Source organism: Pseudoliparis swirei, chromosome 9, assembly GCF_029220125.1.
Source record: "Pseudoliparis swirei isolate HS2019 ecotype Mariana Trench chromosome 9, NWPU_hadal_v1, whole genome shotgun sequence".
In the NCBI taxonomy this organism is placed as follows: domain Eukaryota; kingdom Metazoa; phylum Chordata; class Actinopteri; order Perciformes; family Liparidae; genus Pseudoliparis; species Pseudoliparis swirei.
The window spans coordinates 15818834-15840459 of record NC_079396.1 but is presented as its reverse complement, the minus strand read 5'-3'; the positions used below and the strand labels follow the sequence as shown (position 1 = coordinate 15840459).

At 39.6% G+C, this 21626-nt stretch overlaps 1 protein-coding gene across 1 annotated transcript in view; it reads right to left on the bottom strand.

Annotated features, from left to right (window-relative positions):
* Window positions 1-5300, bottom strand: part of LOC130199731 (nucleolar protein 4-like) — a 152850-nt gene extending 147550 nt beyond the window's left edge. The window contains exon 1 of the mRNA XM_056423459.1: window positions 4887-5300. Coding sequence (XP_056279434.1) covers window positions 4887-5300 — 414 coding nt within the window. The remainder of the gene's footprint in view (window positions 1-4886) is intronic.
* Between the last annotated feature and the right edge of the window lie 16326 nt (window positions 5301-21626).

The following is a 21626-nucleotide window of genomic DNA, read 5'->3' as shown; positions in this document are numbered from 1 at the left end:
CAACCAGCATCTCAAACCCTTCTCATTTCCATAGAAATCCTGCATTACATTGACCGGTCTGCTCAGTCATTTGAACAACCTGTGATTTGAGTCTGAAGATACAAAAAAGAATCATTCAGGCGTAGTTTTTCACAGATGATTGCGGTAACATATTTTGATTATATTAATAATCTGTGTTGCACCGTTACGTATATTCTGCCACATCCTTTTTGAGGATTGAGGAACTACAATCTGCTTTTAATGTTGTTCAGAGGAATCTTTGTGAATTTAGATTTGAGAACTAAATGTTAAAAAACCTACAATTATTTTTTTGTCAAGGACAAAGACGATGTGTATCAGATTGGCACTATAAATAATAAGACCATTTTTATTTAAAAACTTAGTTATAAATAGCAGGGTTTAGAGATATCCGTCTTTAAAACATCATATTGAGTATTTTAAAAACTCACGGTGAAAAAAGGTTCCCACTATAGAAATCTTTCCCTGTTCAAGGGGTTTTGGGGGAGTTTTTCCAATGTGAGGGTCCTGGGACAGAGGATGTCATATGCTGTACAGATTGAAAAACCCTCTGAGGCAAATTAGGGATTTTGCCCAAAAGAAATTAATTCAATAGAAACAAATGCTAATTTTATTTTTCTATCAGCAATTATTAAGGTGATATTATATACATGCAAGTTCATCTTTGTTTAAAACATTAAATTCAGTAAATCATGCTGCTTTAACATTTGTCTCCATTCAGGTTTCCGCAAACATCTTTGCAGTTCAATGAGAAAGTCAGTTTGTTTTCTTTATTGACTGTAATATTACATGAAATGCCTTGTTATCTATGGTCTCTATTGATGCCAAAAAGTAGAAGCTCTTATCATTTGGACAAATAAGGTACCTCATTCACAGGTTTTGGGGAAAGTAATTAGAAACAAAGGTTTTTTTAACCAGACATTTTAAACTAGATTTTTTTATAAGCATACATGAGTTTAAAAACAATATTAAGGTGTGCTGAATGTACTTGTCATGACATTAAAGGACAGTCTTTGGTTTTTCCAAGTCTGTTATTTGTGTTTGTGTGAAGGGCTTGTGTGAAGGTTTTAGGCTGCCATCTTTGCAAGGACCTCCTTGTCTCAATTATCCTGCTAAATATATTTAAAAAATTAAAATACAGAGCTACTGAACTGAATCATTTCTAAATGCATTACAGTGTTTTGCAATCACAGAAACAAGACCATATTTCTTTCCTCTCATTCATATATTTGTGTCATCCCATCCCACTCACGCTGCACTCCACTGTCAATAAGTGCTTTACGGTTGGAAAATCCCAACATGTGGGACCGGGCTACTGCCAGCCTCACACCAACCAAAACAAAGACGACAGAAAAATGAAGAGTAAAGCACGAAGGGAGCTGACCAGACAGAAAAGAGGACTGCCAACTGAATGAATACAGAGGACAACACCCTGAACAGTTGTCACCACAAACACCGTTTGACTTTACGGTACCTAGCATCAGTACACACAAACCAATCAATAAAAAGTATTGATAAAAGCTAAATCTGGGTAGAATGGTGGATGATGACAGACATGGGCAAGTACATTCGTTCTTCAGTTGTGACTCCCAAATCTAGCGCTGCAACTAATAATGTTGACATTACTCTACAATCGATCAGTCTATAAAGTGTCCAAATATAATTTTTTAAAGCAATCCCACGTTGCTTATTTTCTTCACCGACAGTCGAGAAAGAAAAAAAAGATATGACACAGACAAGCAGACAAGACATGCAAATCCTCACATCTGAGGAGAAGCTGAACCAGCAAGTATGTAGTCATTCTTGCATGATACATAACATAATGATGCTGCATAATGGTGATCAACCCAACATCAACTTCAACAAACATCGGACACGTGTGGATACAATATTAGGGCTGCAACAACGAATCGATAGAATCGATAAAAATCGATTATTAAAATAGTTGGCAACGAATTTCATTATCGATTCGTTGTGTCGCGCGATTATTACGGCGCTCAATAAGACACGGAGTATAAACAAAGTTGAGTTGAGCGCAGAGCGGCGCTGGAGAAACAAGAGCGGAGCAGTGGGAGAGGAGAGCCAATCAGCGCTGAGCTGCTCCTCTGTTGATGAATCTAATTGGCTGCTGCTGCTCACGTGGCGCTGGATGCGGAAGTCATTCACGTAGTCGGAGACATTCACGGAGCTAAGTGCGCCTACGGGTGACGTCATGAACCCAGACACCAGGGCGCTACATGTCACGACGTGTGTGGCATTTCCACAAGAGTATAACGTAGAAAACGTGGTTATTTATTCCGTGGCGGATAGCGGAAAATATTTTTCCACGGAGAAAGGCAACGGAGATAAGCCACGACGCCACTCTTTGTGAGCGCTGCGCTGCGCGTGCAGACAACATTTAACGGAGCGGAGCAGCGCGTGCGCTCTAATCGCTCTTTTAATGAAGTATCGATACAAAAAATATGCTAAATCACATTGTTTTTAACGTACGGGTACTTTGTTAGTATCGCTACACCGTGCAGCGTGACAGCAGCAGATGTAGCGGACTAACATTCAAGCTAACCTAACTTCCCAAACGCTGTCGACATCTGAACGCTGATTGGCCGAGACGCGACACGTTTCATCAAAGGTGTTTTATTGCGAAGAGCAACACTTCACATTTTTTCCACGTCTCACTGCAATCTCAACGGCAGCGGGCCAGGTGAAAAAAATAATAAATCGGAACGCGTCTCTGATATTGTTCATGGGGCGGGGCCACATGGGGACCACTGCTCAGGAGAGTAAAGCTGTCTGTTTGTGACGGGTTCATCACCATGGTGACCAGTGGATCTCCAGGACCTTTCCATGACTTTAAACCAAATTTCCATGATTAAACATTTTGTGAAAACTCTGTCTGTACGTGACAAAGTGAGAAGATGTAGTATTTAAAATAACAATGAGAATTCCAAAGCATACCGTATATAAACCGTGTAAATTAAAATAAAACAAATTTGCATTACTTTTCCAAATATTTTGGGATTTTATTTTTTTCAATTACTTTTCTAGGCCTGCTAATAGCCATTTAAAAATTCCATGACTTTTCCAGGTTTTCCATGACCGTGCGGACCCTGTTTTGAATAAAGGGTTGAAAATTAAAGTTTTTTTATCCGATTAATCGATAAAATAATCAACCGATTAATCGATTATCAAAATAATCATTAGTTGCAGCCCTATACAATATACATTATTACTATATGGTTGTATTTTGCTCCACTAATTATCACAACTAACATCTGTTGGTTGAATTCAGCATAATCGAGACATCCAGATTATTATTTTTAATTTCCAGGATGGTAAATGAAAGTTCAAACGTTGCTTCCCACTAGTTCATCACCACAAGAGTGTTACTAAAGATTGACTCACCAGAGAAGCAGAACCCAAATTTGAACATTATAAATGTGCATCTGTAAATGTCTCTTAAATTCACCAAAAATAAAAATGAGATAATGCCTAGTTTGCATGTATAAATATATAAACAAAACAGTGTAACTAATCAGTTAAGCAAGTTCCATGATGATGTCCATTAGTTCAAAATGTTTCTCCTATTCAGCCAGTGTCTTGCCAAATGTATGGAATTTTACTAGAAATATCTTTAAATGGACAAAGTTTACAGCATTTGTATTTCTTTATGAATGGTTTGTTCATATCTCATTCATAACCTAAAAAAACCCATTAGATTTCCTAAAAACTTGGCCAAATGGATTTTATTTTGTATTGTTGTTGACATTATTTTCTGAGTGATACAAAGAGATAACCAAAAACCCTTTGACTCTAAAAATGTCAACCAAATAAAAGAACTTTGGACCTAGCTTCATCCAATGTTAAGATTTATGTTTTGGAAATGTATGCAAATTAGCATTTACTTGATAAAATAATCCCTGAGTTACATATTTGAACATACATTTTCAGAAAACTTGTAATACTAAAACCCATTTGTCTTAATATAAGTAATCAATTGGGGCCGTTTTACGGTGATATCTATTTGTGTTTCAGTTTATTCACTTGGGCTGTTTCCTTTTTGTAACTTTACCCTCTTTGATATATAGTTTCTAAAAATGGAGTCACTGGAGTTAAAGCAAGAATGGAGAATTTTGAAAATTAGGGTAATGTGAAAAAAGTATAACTCCGGGTCAAAGGTCATGGACAGAAACTGGACAGTTTCATTGAGTGATGTCACATAATTATTGTTAAAAGAAATCTGTCAATTAGCCATTTGACAGAAAAAGTATCACATCCAGCAGTGCTAACCCAAACTGGACTACAAACACAAGATCAGAAAGTTCAGAAAGTAGAGTTACTGGCATGTGAAATGCCATAGTTGTTTGTTTTCTTGTTTTCATTTCATTAGAAATTAAATGTTGGTGTTACATTAGTTACACAAAAGGACACCATCATTTTGGCCGTTGGTTAACTGTGTAAGACACATGACATGTTTTTCTTTTATAAACTGATTGATTACTAAATGAATACACGGAATGATGAAAATAATTTCTTATTCGGTTAAACTTTTGTAGTTGACCTTCAACTACGACCGGCTGGTAAGATATAGATTGTCGGAATAACAAACGTCCCAGTGCGAAACCACCAACAGGCTCAGCTCTGTTTGGGAACAGGTGTTTCTGTAGCCTTGGCACAGAGCCAGGGAAAGTTCTGCTGTGTGCAGTTTAAGGCTAACCACACACCCACCTTATTTCTTTAGACAAATAAGGATAGCCCAAAGGCCAATAGTGACCGTACACACACACACACACCCACACACACATTAGAACGGGACACACGTGCACGCGCGTACGCACACAACACAGAGTGAAAGAGCAAGATGCACTAACCGTCGCCTTGATGGGGACGTACAGCACCGGTCGGTCCGATGACCCGTTCTTGCTGTCCTGCAGCGTCCCGACCTGGAAGCCTTTGGACTTGACCCAGAATTTGAATTTGGCGTTGATGTGGCTGTTGCTTTTCTCGTGCATGAACACCCCGTTGCTGTTCTCTTCATCCCCCTGGATCAGGGTCTGGAGGATTTTGTGGTATTTACGTCGGGTCACGGTCTTGGTCTTCCCGGAGTCCCCGTACGTCCGCAAGCACCAGTCCTGAAATTCCCCGAACATCTCCGCCCCTCCGCCCGCCGCCTCGGACGCCTGGACGCCGCTGTTGGGACTCCCGCTCCTCGACTGGTGCTGCTGGTGGTTGGTGGAGGAGGTAGTCACCGTGTCCGCCACACTGCTGGCTTTCCTCGTTGTCATGATGAAACAAGAGGTAGTCCTGTGTTAAGAAGACCCAATGTGGTGTTCCGCTAAATTGGCAGGAATGTGGGTCCGCTTTGGCTCGCGCACGTCACCGAAACCACAGTAGCTGTCTGCGTCCTCACCAGGGGGCGAAATCAGTCCAAACCTCCCACTCTGGTGGAGGAAATCAATCTCACTAAATCTTCCCCTGAGCTCTGAAACGACAATGTAAACCCTTTAAACTATCTCCATAACTACAGAAGAACCAAAGTCCCCCTCGCGTGTTTAAACGAACGTCTGTAAATGAGCCGTTTGAGTATATCCTCCTCCTCTCTTGCCGTTACGCACCAATGGGTCGCTGCGAGGACACCGACACGAGAAAAGAAGAAGCGCTCACTGGCAAATTGAACTCCAAACCAGACCCCTGTTTGGATGCAATTTCTCCAGAAACAATGAGACACGAGAAGGGACAGGGCGGCGGGGAGGGGGAGGGGGGGCACGGGCCGACCGGATGAACGGGCGGTGCAGATTGGAGCGTGGTGCCCTCTTCAGACACACCTGTTAGCAGCGTGAATCGGACGGCCTGTCCCGTGGGGGATGTCTGTCACCGCCTTCCTTCTTCTACCGCCTCCTCCGAAAGAAAGAAAGAAAGGAGGTGCACAGCTGTAAAGCTTTCTTTAAAAATAATATATTTCCGATATCAAAAGCCGCGTTTCTCCTGGTTTGGATGTCGGGTCTCCATCGCCGTTGAACCGAAGAAGCGTCAGGGTTTAAGGACAGAAACGACACGTCCTCAAATTAGCGGACTGATACTCACTGACAGCGCTGTTTGTTGGTAAATAAAAACAATACGCCGCGTCCCGTTTTTGTCACCTTTTCTTTCCCTCTTTCTTCTCTGGGACTGATGGGAGACAGCCGGGACACCTGTTTGAATCCGGGTCGTCTTTCCTCTCTCCTGCACCCTTAAAGCGCAACACTTCGCCTCATTTCCTCCTTCAAACGAGAAGGTATACAGGGGAGGGGATAACAACGTGTATCCTCTCCAAAACCAGCTGTATATGTTTATACACAACATATACAGTTGCACTGCTGCGACACACCACCTGCCCAGCCTGTTCACCCAGGGTGAGTCCACGGGACGTGCACGTTGCAGCTCGAGCTCAACAAACAGGAAGTGTCCAAAAACCACCAAAACGCGCATCGCACTCAAGCAGACGGTCCCGAGATGTCAGAGGGGGAGTAACACCGTGAGGACGAGACAGGACAGCCCCCAACACGTGAAGAGAAAACACAGCGGGTTCGACATTTTCTATACAACTATTATTTAAAACACACATCGACATTAAAGATGTTAACGTGACTGTTTAGTGCCCCGCAGGTGAGATCTATTATATATCACATTTTCAAAAATAGCATCGGTGATTAGTCTTGCGTCAGTCCGCGAGTGTCGTATGAAAACTGGCTGTTATTTGTTGGAATATTTTTTCCGAAATTGATGTTTGGTCCCACAGACTATAGCGGTCTGTGTTCAGCTTTAGTGTCATGTTCTACTTTTATAAAGCTCAGGTGAATAAAACAATGAAATGAAAAGATACTGTCATGAAACATCCCTCGTTATTTACATTAAAACATATTTTTGCATTACAAGTTTGGACAATGGATGTGTAAATATGCAAATGGTGCATTATCTGATCAAATATGTAAACATTTGCATAACTGCCCAGAACAGAAATCTGAGCATTGGATAAAGCCATGTTCAATTTTAGGGTTTCATTTTGTTGACATATTAGAGTCAACGGTTTTATTGGACATCTCTGTATCACTCCAGTCAACAGTCATACAAACAATGCATTTGTACCATGTTTAGGAATAACATTCTATAAATGTCACAACGCTATTAGAGTGGACCCATAAGCACGACTCAGACAGGAGTAACAAAGAATACTGTCTTTGGTTGGAAACAGGCTGGGTCAAAACCGGGAGATCAGTCGATGAAGCAAACAAGTCCAAAAAGGGGCAGAGCAGAGAATCAGAGGTCAGGGCAGGCAGGCAGGGTCAGAACAGGCAGGTCAGGAATAAACTCTAATAACACTGGAGAACTTGGCACAAAAACACAAGACAATCTGGTAGAGGACAAGTGGAAGTGAGGGAGCTAAATAGTGAGGGACTAATGAGGGGATGGGCTGCAGGTGAGAAGGGCGTGAGGACCAGGTGAAGGGAATGAGGGACTAACGAGGGAGTGATCAGAGGCAGGTGAGGGGAGTTGGATTGACGAGATGGTGTGACAGGATGAAAACAACTATTACAAAACAGCTAAACTGTGACAATAAATCAGACTACGTATGATATATGAACAAACTCCTCTGTAAAAGAGGTTGGCGATTTGAAATAAGAAGGTGATAACTCATGTGTCTAACAACCCACTGAAGGCCCATCGACTTGGCTGGTCACTAACATCTGAGGCCTGGGACTTTCCCTCTCCGCTGGTCTGGGACCAGCCTGCTTGTCCCTTTGGTGAAGAGTAAACCAAGAAGAAGCATTCACTTCGGATGCAACGAATGCCCAGAAAACATGAGCATTGCTGAAGGCTTCAAACTTTTGTCTGCTCAATATCTTTTTATATTGTTAATCTTACTCATGTGTCTTTTGCCATTTACTGTCTTACATAAAACCTTTTGAACCAAGTGTACGAATAAACCTGCCTTGCTAATTATTTTATAAAAACAAACACAATGAAGACCTTTGCAGACCATGATATCAGATGATTGATTAACACCCGAGACATTTAAATAATGAAGACTTTTAAATAAAGCACACATTTTATGAGTCATGTGCTTTTCCATGTTTGTTTTAAATCATTTGGTTTGGAAGACAACCAACCCAAATTTGACTGATGAAACCTGTTGCACAGCTCTTGGTGTAACAGCAACAAGTGAGGCCAGTTTGTATATTTTCCCCCATTTTGTCTTGATAACTTCATGTTTATAGCAATGAAAACAACAATAACGAATATATGATCCGAATAAAGCAACTCTTTTTTTAGGATGATTCCCAGCCGAGGTGTCTAACCATCATCCAGCCTCCATCCGACAGTCAGGTGCAACTTTGAAATCACCGGAGCAAGCAGAGATACAAACAGGCCAGTAGCCCACTGAGGAAACAGCAACTGGACTCACATCAACATGTAAGCTGGGACTAAACCCGGTTGCTGGAAACGCTCCCCAAACACACGGCATACCAGCCAGAGGAACACCACGCTGTTGAACTGACAGTTCACATCATGTTCGTTCAGCCTGAAACTTATTTATGGAAAGGATGTTTTTCTCTTCACAGCGTACATCCTGGAATGCTTTGGAAGATGCAGTTTAATTGGAGCGTTGCACATTTTATTGTTTTCAAGTCTTGCTCAGGTGTCTTCATGGACACTGACATTCATATTGCTTTTGTAAAAGCTATAAGAGCTGAATGTGAACGTGATCCAGTCCTCACACAACATGAGAGATCGACATCAAAACTGTCCAGATGTGAAATATGGAGCCGTTTTACTGGAAGAGAAAAAGATCATTTGCGGAACTATAATTGTTGTCACGGATTAAAATGTGAACGGTTAGTGTTGCTTTGAACGAATCTGAAACAACCCTTTATGTTTAGACAAGGGGTCGGCGACCTTTTTTAATATGAAGTGCGATTTCAACATGTTCCTGCTTATCAATGTGCTATATTAACACTGAGGTTAAAATTAAGTTTAATTTTGACACCACTTAAAACATTTTTATCTCCAATGAATCTGTCTTCCATCCATACAGGCAACTTGTATGGCAACATAACAAAATAAAATGCTCTCCCATAAGCAGGACCTTGTGATTATATATAAGAGCACTATGCCATCCTTCAGAAACCACATGGGTTGAATCTAATGTAATATACTTGAGTTGGTATATAAAGCACTTAATGTTTTAAACCACAATACATTTCTGATCTGCTTCTAGGTTATGAACCATCCAGACCGTATCTAGAACTAACTCCCCGAAAACTTGAGGTCTGCTCCAACTCAGTTCTTTTAAATCAGGGCCTAAGTGTTTGCAACTCTTCTATTGAAATAGCTTTGGGACTAATCACTCAGGTCTCGTAATTGTTTATGTGTTTCGAATAGATTTTAACTTTTTATTAAGTTCTATTTTATTTGATTCTTTGGGGTCAAATCATGTCTATATCCGCGAGCACAAATGAGATCCCCTACCTCTTAGAGGCTATTTTAGTGCTGTAGAGTGCTACTCAACTCTTCACTGATCGAGAAGGTAATTTACCAAATTTACCTAAATAAGCCACCATTAAAGCTTTTACACATCGAGGGCATGATGAATTAATGGCAAAATAGAGTGCATGCAAATATTTTGCATCCAAATTATTTATACCTTTAGAGTTGCACATTTAACCCTTGTGTTGCCTTAGGGTCATTTTGACCCGAATCAATATTACACCCTCCCCCCGCCTTAGGATTAATTTGACCCCATTCAATGTTTAATGTCGGTGTTCTTTCGGTAGTCAACAAACAAACATAAAGTGCCTCACACTTAAACTTGGAAAACAATATTAATTCTAATAATTTTCTGGAGGTTTTAATTGCTGGCGTCAAATTGAACCCAAAGGGTAAAATATGTTAGTAAATATAAAGGTAACAGGAGGGTGAAACATTGAATCGGGTCAAAATGACCCAAAGGCGGGGGGAGGGTGTAATATTGATTCGGGTCAAAATGACCCTAAGGCAACACAAGGGTTAACAAAACTTTTTTAATAAAATACTTCTGCAGGCATTGTACTAAATGTCGGGATCCCATTGACCCAGAGCAGCACCTGTCTGAGGTAAACTGGTGTATAGCTTAAGCTAAGCAGGCTATTTTATTGAGTTTCCTCTGAATTTGGGTTCCCTCTGGTAAATAGTTACATGTGTCTAGGGCTTTTATTGTGAAATTGTACCCTACAATTTGGATTAGAGAGTCATTCCAATAATTCTAAGTGTCTACATAATTAGTCAGTGTAATTCGTAAAAGGTTTTCAAACAACTGGTTCTTGCATGAGGCCCATTGTTCTAAACACAGTGGGTGTAAAGAAAAACACGTTACATATTCTGTACTTTTGCTACATCGAGACTAACCAGAGACGACTAACCAGAGACAAGCGAGCTTCCCGTGTCGGACTGACAAACCCTGCAGTGTATCAGCACCATGACAACACACAGTGACAACCACCCAAAACAGTCAACCGTTCCCTTTGTCTCCTCTCAGCTGCGTGAGCCTTCAGCTGCAGAGCAGAGCTCATCTCTGCTCGTCCAGCGGCATCAACTGTTGAACAAGGAGACACATGAAAGGTTTTTGGAAGCACAACATGAAACCAACCTGTTTAATTGAATTCCTTGATTGCAGATGTATTAGAAATATACAGCAGGATACTCAACTGATACTGATACTATTCTTAATAAAGTAGACATTTAGTTCGAAGGTGTAAGATATGAATAAAATAAAAACAGAATATTGTACATTCAAGTGTAGAGAACATCTTTACTGGATCCAGAACGTCTGCAAGCCAACCTTTACCAAATTGAGAAAGGCACTGATGTTTTTATTGCAGCAATGTTGGTTTGCTATATGATTTAAAGAGTGAAGAAAAAAACTATGACCAGAGACATGCAGCTTTCAAACTATGCAGAAATATGGGACTCATAGCCTCCATTTTTCATTTGAATAATTCATGTGCGAAAAATTTGCTAATCTTTTACCTCTCATACCTGCTGGCCCGCATTGAACATTAAGACATTTATAATTATCACATATTTTTCCTGAAGTCCACAAAAGTGAAATATCTGATAAATCGTCGTCAGAATTCAGAGAATAAAAGGCAGAGTTTATAATAAATGTAAATGTAATCTTTGTGTACTTTTTAACTGCTGTATTGTCTTGGTGATTTATGGTAGACACATGTTGTGTAGAAGTAATATATTTGCTGTGTGTGTGTGTGTGTGTGTGTGTGTGTGTGTACATGCATGATCTTTGATCTAGTCCACACACACACAAACATACACACACACAAACACACAAGCACACACACACTGCAGACCTATCATCATTAAAAGATATACAGGGGGCGGACATAATAATATGAATACTGATCTAACATAATTAATCTTTGAGAATACAGGCTGCCTCAAACAGGGATCAGTTAAGAAAAACGTTTTTGTGTTAATTTGTCTAATTTAAGGACGTATACTTTTCCATAACTGGACTCAGATCTGCGCAAAGCAACTCAATTCTGTGCAGCAATTCAACTATCGCCCTATAGCTAAACAAAACTATTTAGAAACTTCAATAATCCCTCATGAAAGTTTTATTAAGTTTAACAAAAATAACAAACTTTCAATTAAGCAAGATAAAAAACACACACAAAAAACATATTCTTTACATCAAATTTATATATTTAGGGAAACAAGATTTCTAGCAAAGTGAAATTGCATAAACATTGTGAATCATGCGTGTCGAGACTGAAGAGATGGGACACGTCAAACTGACGGGACCTTGTAGAAGACATGTAGACATGCATGTGCTTTTCAAATGAAACGTATCAGCTGCAAAAAAGGCCTATTGCAGGAAACGTTCTCCCCATTTATGTTTTTTGCTCTTTGATTGCAATCAGGAATTTATTCAGAAACTCACACAAACCAGGATACATATTGATATATATATTCCTAAGATCCCAGTGAGAGAAAATATTGAGGTTTTGTCTGTATTTTAAAGAGAACTGAAGTTGATTTGAGTCCAGAAGGGGTCGTTATGTTTGGGTGTCTTATCTGAAAGAGCCGGCTTTTCCCCGTAAGAATAAGAAGGAGAAAAAAAAGAGAAACTCGACCAAGAGGATGAAAATAACCTTCCACCATGGGAAGTGAAAGTGTGTTTCAAAACACTCTAGTTTCTCCTCCCGCTCCCCCTTTTTTTCTGTGCCGTCGTCCGAGAGGCCAACGTTTGTTTGCCCGTTGATGGCAGCTGGTAGAGAGGAATTAGACTGACAACAATTTAAGTTAATTACTTTTTACAAATTAGGAGTTAATAAGTTTTAGGAATACCTTTGTGTCCATCCAGTTGTTATCCCCTCTGGCCAGGTTTCTTCTTCTTTTTGCTATGCCTGAGGCCATCCTGGGTGATTTCCTTCTCTGTGAAACTGTCCTTTTCTTCTTTTTTCTTCCTCTTTCTCTTCTACTGTTTGACACACACTCAAGCACACACACACACACACAACCTATAAGTGTTGAAATCTCCACTGTCAGTTTGCAGAGGCCCTGCACAGGGCGGGGAACTGTCCCAAACCAGGATGATACTGAAGAGTGGTTTGAATCCTGAAGTCTTTCAGCCATCGAATGGTTTCACAGCAGCAGCTGCAAAGATGTGTGCCTCACACAAACACGTTTTCTCCACTATAAGGATGAAGAAGATGAAAAGGTGTTCACCTCCATTTCTTACCCGTGACGTGGGATTCAAATCATTGCCCTTTTAATTGCCTTATTATTATTATTTTTAGTTGCCCACCGATCCCTATTACTACTACTACTACTACACATTTACAGCAATACTTATTTTACCTCCAGACAAAGCCAGAATAGTTGTATCCGGTCTTTATGCTGCAGGGTTCACAAGGTTATTTTCAAGACTTTTTAAATTGTAGATCAAATTCAATGTATTCAATGTATTTACTGTGCTGGATCACCAGTCTGGACAATAAACTGAATCACTGTGACGGCGTGCCAACAAATACAATCATTTCCGTGTAGAAGAATAACCAGTGATTTGAGTTGCGGAGATAATGAAAAGGGATGAGGGGACAAGTGTTTTGGGATATAGAGATGAAGGGTAAAGGATGAAGGGATGAAGGGAAGGGGATGAAGGGATGAGGGTCATGGGATGAAAGGGTGGAGGGTAAGGGACGAAGGGGTGTAAGGTAAAGGGACAAAGAGGGTAATCCATGGAAATGAAACTCCTAATTCTGACCCAGCAACGGCCAAAGAACACTATACACACACACGTGCACCCCCCGACACACGCACACACACACAAACAGACACACGCACACACACGTGCCTCCAGACACACACAAAGCTATGCTGCAATACGCCTGCATGCCTAAATGAACATTCAGCATGCACACAAATGCATATGTGCTCACTCTCATTCAAATAAACACGTCACAAGAGCGTGTGCACACACACACAAACACATACACACACACACTCACACACACATACATACACACAGGGCCCTGGCCTGCTCGGCTGGCTGGATCTCTCGGTTGCCATGGTGCCAGTCAGCTGGAGGGAGTGTGAGTGGGCGTCGGGGACGAGGTCTGTTGCTGACTCCTGGCTGGGACACACGCAGACGCATGCACACACACACGCACACACACACACACACACACGCACGCACACACATGCACACACACACACACACAGTGGCACAGTAATGTATGCAGATATATGAACAAACATGGATGTACAAGCATTCATACAAACACGGGCTGCCACATAGGAACACACTCACATCCACATACACTCACACACACTCACAAAAGGAAGCAGACGACTAACCTGTACAAAATCACACAGACATTTTCACAAATGATCGCATTCACCAAAACATACACACAAAAAGTCACAAAAGGATGCACACAGACACAGAAACACACACCCACACACACAAATATATCCCATGATTTCCAAAGATTAATAACATAAATGATGGAAACATTCCTCACAGGAACGGAGCTGCCGCCATGCTGCGGGTCAAAGCCACTAGACATTTCACAGTATTGGTCCTTAAGGATTTAAGGATCATTTATTGTCATTCTGCAACATGGGGTTTGCACAGAAAAAGGCAGTTGTAGAGTTGTAGTCCATTTATGCTACACAAGAAAAGAAAAAGAAGAAAAAAACAGCGGGGCATTTTTTAAATTAAGAGTAGAGTTCTTCGGATACTGGTATCAGTATCGGAAATGCCTCTGATGCAGACTACAATACAGTGTGAGAGGGTCTATGCACTAATATCACATTATCATAGAATTCATAGGAACAACAACATGTGTCTCTCTACCCAGTTTGTACATGCTGCACACGTGCAAACTAGTACTACACACATGGTTAAACACTCTCGTGCACCCTATTTTTTGTTGTGAAATCATGAGTGTTAGTAACATTAGATATAAGCTAATAGAAAACACACACTACAAAATAGTCAAACAGTCCTACATATAGAGACAGGACCCTGGCCCGTCGGTCTGGCGAGGCTCTGATAGACAGATCGATCATATGGATATCCCATTGGACAAATTCGCTAACACGAATTACAGTGCCGAAACCCGGGATCGAACAAGGGACCTTTAGATCTTCAGTCTAACGCTCTCCCAACTGAACTATTTCGGCATTCACGCAGGGAGTCGAAGGTCACATGGTTCAATCCGCACTAGATTACAACAGTTAAAAGGTTATATGTTTCTCTCCACTGGACAAATAGGTGTTGGTTATTCATTTCTATAAAACAGGTGAAAACATTATGAAGTAAAGCCATATATCAGAACTTTAGTTAAATACGAGACAGAGAAAAGGACTCAGGTCTGCGACGTGAACACAAAGTGCCTTGAAGCTCGTCTTCAAAAGACTTGAGACTTTACTTTGACTAGATTTTTGGTAGTTAATAAAACTTCTTCATCATTACATTAGTACAGTATCGATACTACGTTACCAGCTGTAATGTCTAACTCTCCGACAGCCTGCTGACTGACACACACACACCCGTTCACACCGCTGCAGTGGCCACCTGGCCCCGCCTCCTCCCGCTCACTGTCAGACAGGGCCGGAGTGGGGCCACTTTTCAGCCCGGGAATTTCAGGCTCAAGACCAGCCCACTATTTTCATGGTAGTGGAAATTGGATAAATGAAGCAACAGTTCAGCTCTTACTATCCTGTAGTTCTTTTATTAATACCATGGTCCAACAAATAATGTAAAGGTTAAATACAACAATAATAATCCACTTAACATGAGAAGTTAACAACAAATATGCATAACATTAAAAAAAGGCAGAAGGGCGTAGCAGGGGTGTCAGACTCAGATTAGGCAGTAGGCCAGATTTGTTGGAGTGAGACCTCATGGGGGCCGTCATGGTCATTATCATTATCATGGTCATGGTCATGGTCATGGTCATTGTTATGGTCATGGTCATGGTCATTTTTCTGCATGAGTATTATATAGTGGTGATTTACTCCTTTACTACACCCACTTCTGAGCAAACAATGCATATTGGTTCATCAAGTACTGTACTGCTTTCTTAGAATATATAACTTTAATTCATATAGTGTCCTCTGTTATCCTCTACCTGTTCCTGTAGTCATGGCCTCCTCATTGAAAATGTCGGGCTCATCATTTTTAGCAGGAGACTATCTTATCTGCTGCTCCGAAGAAAAATTAAGTCATATTACTGCATACTTCAATATCAATAGTATATATCAATATTTGCATAATATTTGCAGTCTATGGATCACCATATTTTGGGTGATATAAAAAGGCTAATATTTTAATTCAATTTAATATTTTGCTTGTGAATATAGGTTGACAACGCTACAATGATAATCAAGGCTACAACGTTAGCCGAATAGTTACGTTGCTAATCATTAGGCCTTTGTCTCTCTTTACCAGTTGCCACTTGTGTTTGTCCTCTTGTAAATAAATCTGTAAGCTTAGCACATTTGGCAGCATCCTCCTCCAATGCCTTTCTTTTTTTCAACCTGGCTTTTCCAGCCCCTCCTGCCCTCTTCCTCGCGTCCATCCTCCCTGACGCGTATCGTTGCGGTCGGGCCGGCCCAGCTATCCGGAGCTGAGAAAACTTTTTGGAAAAGACGGCGAAGGGCCGAACCAACTCTATTTTGGAGGGGTGAACTTCCTCTCCCAAATTGAGTTGGTTGAGTTCCATAATGGAATGAACCAACTCTATTATTTGGGAGGGGTGAACTTCCTCGCATGGTACAACCCATGCAGGCTGCGGTGTCAGAATGCTGAACGTGTGTAGCCCACTTTAAGAAAAGATGGACTAACGTGACAAATGTCAACAAATAAAATTCTCGACCGGCCCAGAAGTGAAGCGGCCCACCGGGAACTCTCCCGATTCTCCCGATTACCCACCCCGGGCCTGCTGTCAGACATGGAAGAGGGTCACGCTGCATGTAGAGACAACAAATGCAAAAGAGATTACTGCAATGTCATTAACGTGACACCCTTCAAAGCGCGAGCAGATGTTAATTATTTAATTAAATAGCACTGGGCGAAACTGTTTTAACACTGAAAAACGTAATTAGTGTGTTAATCTAAACTAATTCTAAATTAAATATTAATTGTTTAGTCTATAAGAATGTGATAAATTCTGATTACTATTTTTAAGAGGTCAAGAAGAATTCCAGAGATATATAACTGAGAAAAGCAGCAACTGGAAATTTGCTTGACACATTATTGTTGCAATTAGGTTTCTGCCAATCATTAACTTAGATGTAAGCTCAATGCAATAACTAGTATACGTGTCTTTTCAACATAATGTTACACCACATAAGCTTTTATTTTTGCTCATCAAGTGCTGAAAAGGTGCTCATTATTTCATTGCTAGTCAATCCTCCGACATGGCAATCTGACATCCATGAACACAAATAAAGATATATGATTCTTACTCAGTTCCCAATCTCTTTCATTTATATAATTATGTGTCTAGTTCCTCCTCTAAATAAAAAGGTCAGAAAACAGACAAACCACAACCCTCTGGTTATATTTAGATCAGCCCTGGAGATGTGCGGCTTTATCCACAGCCTGAACTACACAGTCTGTATTCTTGCACAGCCGACAAATCTTTTCAGAAAATATAACAGCTCTCAAGCAAAAATGTCAAATCCCCAGAAAGGAGTCGGCCTCTGATGGATAACGAGTTGACATGTTTTGTTTCTCACATTTGGGTTTTCTCACTTGAATCATGGTGCAAAGTAAACGTGTAATATCTGTACACAAAAGAGCAGCTTTCAAATACTGAGCTGTATCTCCTTTGGTACTATCTGCATATATCTACATGTCTATCTATATATATAATAATAACTACGATATATAAATATATATTTATTTATATATATACAGGACTGTCTCAGAAAATTAGAATATTGCGATAAAGTTCTTTATTTTCTGTAATGCAATTAAAAAAACAAAAATGTCATGCATTCTGGATTCATTACAAATCAACTGAAATATTGCAAGCCTTTTATTCTTTTAATATTGCTGATTATGGCTTACAGCTTAAGAAAACTCTAAAATCCTATCTCATAAAATTTTAATATTTCCTTAGACCAAGTAAAAAAAAAGATTTATAACAGCTGAGTGTTTGTCAAGGCTCAGGAAACCCTTGCAGGTGTTTCGAGTTAATTAGACAATTCAAGTGATTTGTTTAATACCCTACTAGTATACTTTTTCATGATATTCTAATATTTAGAGATAGGATATTTGAGTTTTCTTAAGCTGTAAGCCATAATCAGCAATAAATCAGAATAAAAGGCTTGCAATATTGCAGTTGATTAGTAATGAATCCAGAATGCATGACATTTTTGTTTTTTTAATTGCATTACAGAAAATAAAGAACTTCATCACAATATTCTAATTTTCTGAGACAGTCCTGTATATACTGTATATATAATAGGTTTTTAGAAAAGGCTTTTGGTTAGATGCCTGAAATAAGGTCTGTGGTTAACACAAGCTTAGAAGATGTTCAAGTTGTTTCCCAATAATGAATATTGAAGCTTTTATGAGTCTCAAACAGGCAGTTGCTAAAAAGTGTCTGAATGAGACGACAACACGTCATCACGCCAAACACCACACTGCCTTCAGCTTACTGTTCATGACCTAACGTCATGCAACTGGGGTGGAGTTTGCTCACAGTCAAAGTTAGATTTTTACTTATGGCGATTTCACTTATGTTTAAAACTATTATTAAAGTGGTGTTCATTTGTGACGGTTTATCTGGCTGAACAAAACATAGGTATCATAAACGTTTGTCACAGAGCTTATTTTCTGCAACAATTCAAATTCCAACAGAAAAATGGCATTAGGTCAGCTCCAACTACACTGACCTTCCATCACACACACATAGAGCATACATATGAATGCATTCTGCATGTTAGGGCAGTTATGAGCCGCCACATGTAAAGCGTTTTCTTCAATCCGGTGGAGACGGTTTCGTGTCCCCAAAAGCAACCTGAGGCTGAAGTTGGACTGCCCTGCTGTCAACATAGAAGTAGCACGATGATTGATACACAGGTATTTAACCAAAACATAGACGTTAACATATTAAAATCCTAAATCACCTGTTAGAACAAGTTTCCTTCAGTAAACTGAACTCTCGCTGCTGTCATTCTGTTCTGTTTGAGTGCACACACACTTAAAAATACCGTCACATAGATCTCAATGCACATATAGTACGCAACCTCCCACACACACACACACACACACACAAACACACACATTAATGAGCTGCCATACGTAAAGCATGTTTATTCACCCTATGGAGACTGTTAAGCGTGAGCAGCAAGGATTCTCTGCAGCTGTCAACACGCACAACGTACAGACCGCCCACACACACACACACACACACACACACACACACACACACACACACACTAAACAGAATCAACATGTCTACAGTACAAAACATCATGAGTCTAATCAAATGTATTTTTTGTTGTCATTCATCAAGATATATTATATTTCTTTAAATGCCAACACATGGACATGGTAGTATTAGATAATATAAGATCAAACTTTTTTTTATCCCCAGAGAAATTGCTACACAGCCTTTGCAATACAAAGTGGGAAAAGTGCAAATATTAAAGGCAAAGATAAGAATAACAGTATGGTGCAAATCCAAATATATACAATAAATACCATGCCAAAATGAAGTTGGGAGTATGAGTATGATTAGGGTAAATGCCAATAAAATAATTAAGAAAACTTCAAATAATTCCAAGTATCACATTTATGCAGACTACTTATTTAGAAGTGACTTTGCGCCCAACATATTGGTTTTAGTTATCAGATGGCATACAATTCAATTACAGATACGACAGTTTAACCATGAGGTGGTTCTGGCAACTGTAAATGACACTATGGGGAAGAATTTTAACAATCCCCTTTGTCTTCAGATTAAATATTTTTTAAATGTGGCTAAAGGTAAATAGTGGTTATAACGAATGTATGACATTTCATAAACCAAAAAATTAACCACTGATGACCATCCGATTTATAATGAATGTAATTGTCAGTTGCAGCCCCAACTATAGTATGATTACTATATTCTATAAATAATCTTTCTTTTTGTGGCATGACCCACATTTCACAAAACATTTAGTAGTGTTTCAATTTCAGTGGCACATTAATACAGTAATGCAGTTTTTTATCAAATTGACCAACAAGCCAATTCTGACCGTACTAAATAGGTTTAAGAAGATCTAAAACAGTAGTAGTGAACAGAATTACAACACAGTTCAACCTGTTAACACTCTATACAATTTTATCCGGCTTAACTTGTTATTGTTTTCACATTTAATGATTGTAATGTTTTTTTAATTAAAACTTGACCCTAGATCTCTCTGGTTTATTGACATTTTTCATTTTGAGAACTTTATATTTTGCATTTATAGAGAAATATGTAAGATCTGAGAGGATTACATATGTATTCACCATAAATAGACAGTCTCCTTTGGTTACTGTGTTAATTGTTACCAGTTAATTACTGCAATGTTTTTACAGTAAGTTACTTGTGAATTGCTGCCTGTTAATTATTGTGTAACAGTGCAATTTTTCCTTTCATTTAAGTCATATGTCATTTTTCTTTTCTGATTGGTTGGTCTTGCTGCCACGACTGTATATTTGAATGTTTCTCATTAATCAACACCACCATCTAGTGGCAAGAAACATGATGCGGCTTAACTGAAAACTAATGACCCTGAATTCATTAATCTCAGTTTTTGAGTGACTTTAATTCTAATTCACTGGGAATTTTGGAGGGTTTATTTCAAATCCTGTGGAAAGTATTCCTTTTGGTTATATCTCTTCACACTCTTCAAAGCACTTTTTTTTTAAAGGCTCAAGGATTGAATGAATGATGACTTGCTTCTATTTGATGACATGGTCTCATCCCTCTCTGTTTACCTCCTGCAGACAGCGGACAAGAGGGTGCTTATATTCACATTCACATGAAAAATAATTTTCAGATTTTCATTGAGTTTGTATAAAACAGTATGTGGTTCTGACTGAAAGAGTGTTCGTGTTTATGTTAGTGGGTTGTCTGTGAATACATTATCACTGTGGCATGCATGCAGTCATTTACACACACAAACAAACACATCCAAATTCACAGCGGTGTTTCTTCAGTTACTGATTGCACTTAGTCACAATTGAGTGAAAAAGACAGAGAGGGAGGAGAGTAAAATTAAACTAAAGCAAGCATCTCTTGTCTCTCTCTCTCCATTGCACATTACTAACTCTGCTTCCTCCCCAGAGTCTTTGTGACTTCACGGCTCATAGGGTCCATTGGACCTGGCCGTGTCTGAAGCTAGTCCTGACTAGCACACCAATTGCATACTATTTTCTTTAGGTGTAGCTACAATTTACAAAACAATGCCTTGAGGTGACATTATTCACCGAACAGCAATATGTAGGTTTGTCGTCATACAATTTCACAATGTTACAATTCAGATTCTCAAATAATTTGTAAGCATTTTTAAAACCTCGATATTAATCCAAATAGATATGTTGCAGCGTCTATCCCCCGTCAGTCAATATTAATGCAGCTCCAGGGAAAACTACCCGGCTTTTGTGATGCGGATAAAGATTAGATTCTTCTTCCTCTGGTTTCTAGTTGTGGAAAAGAGATATTGAGGGACATAGATAACAAAAACATTTATGTCTAAATGTATGTGGGTCGACCGGTGATGTGGAAGCAATGTGTGAAGCAACAAAGAGCATAGAGAACCAGTATAACCAGTACAAGTATATCCACAGGCCGGGTAAAACAGTGCGACCACCGTGTGAAAAAACAATAGGCCTCATTCATGTAATATCATAATGTGCATGTTTGGACGTCCATCCTCAGCATTGGGTACAGGGGAACATCTCTATTCCACAAAGTTACATGTTTTACATGGATTATAAAAACTGGTATCAGAATCAGAAACAGGTTTATTGCCAGGAATGTTTACACAAACGAAGAATTTTTTGGTTTTGGTTTTGGTTT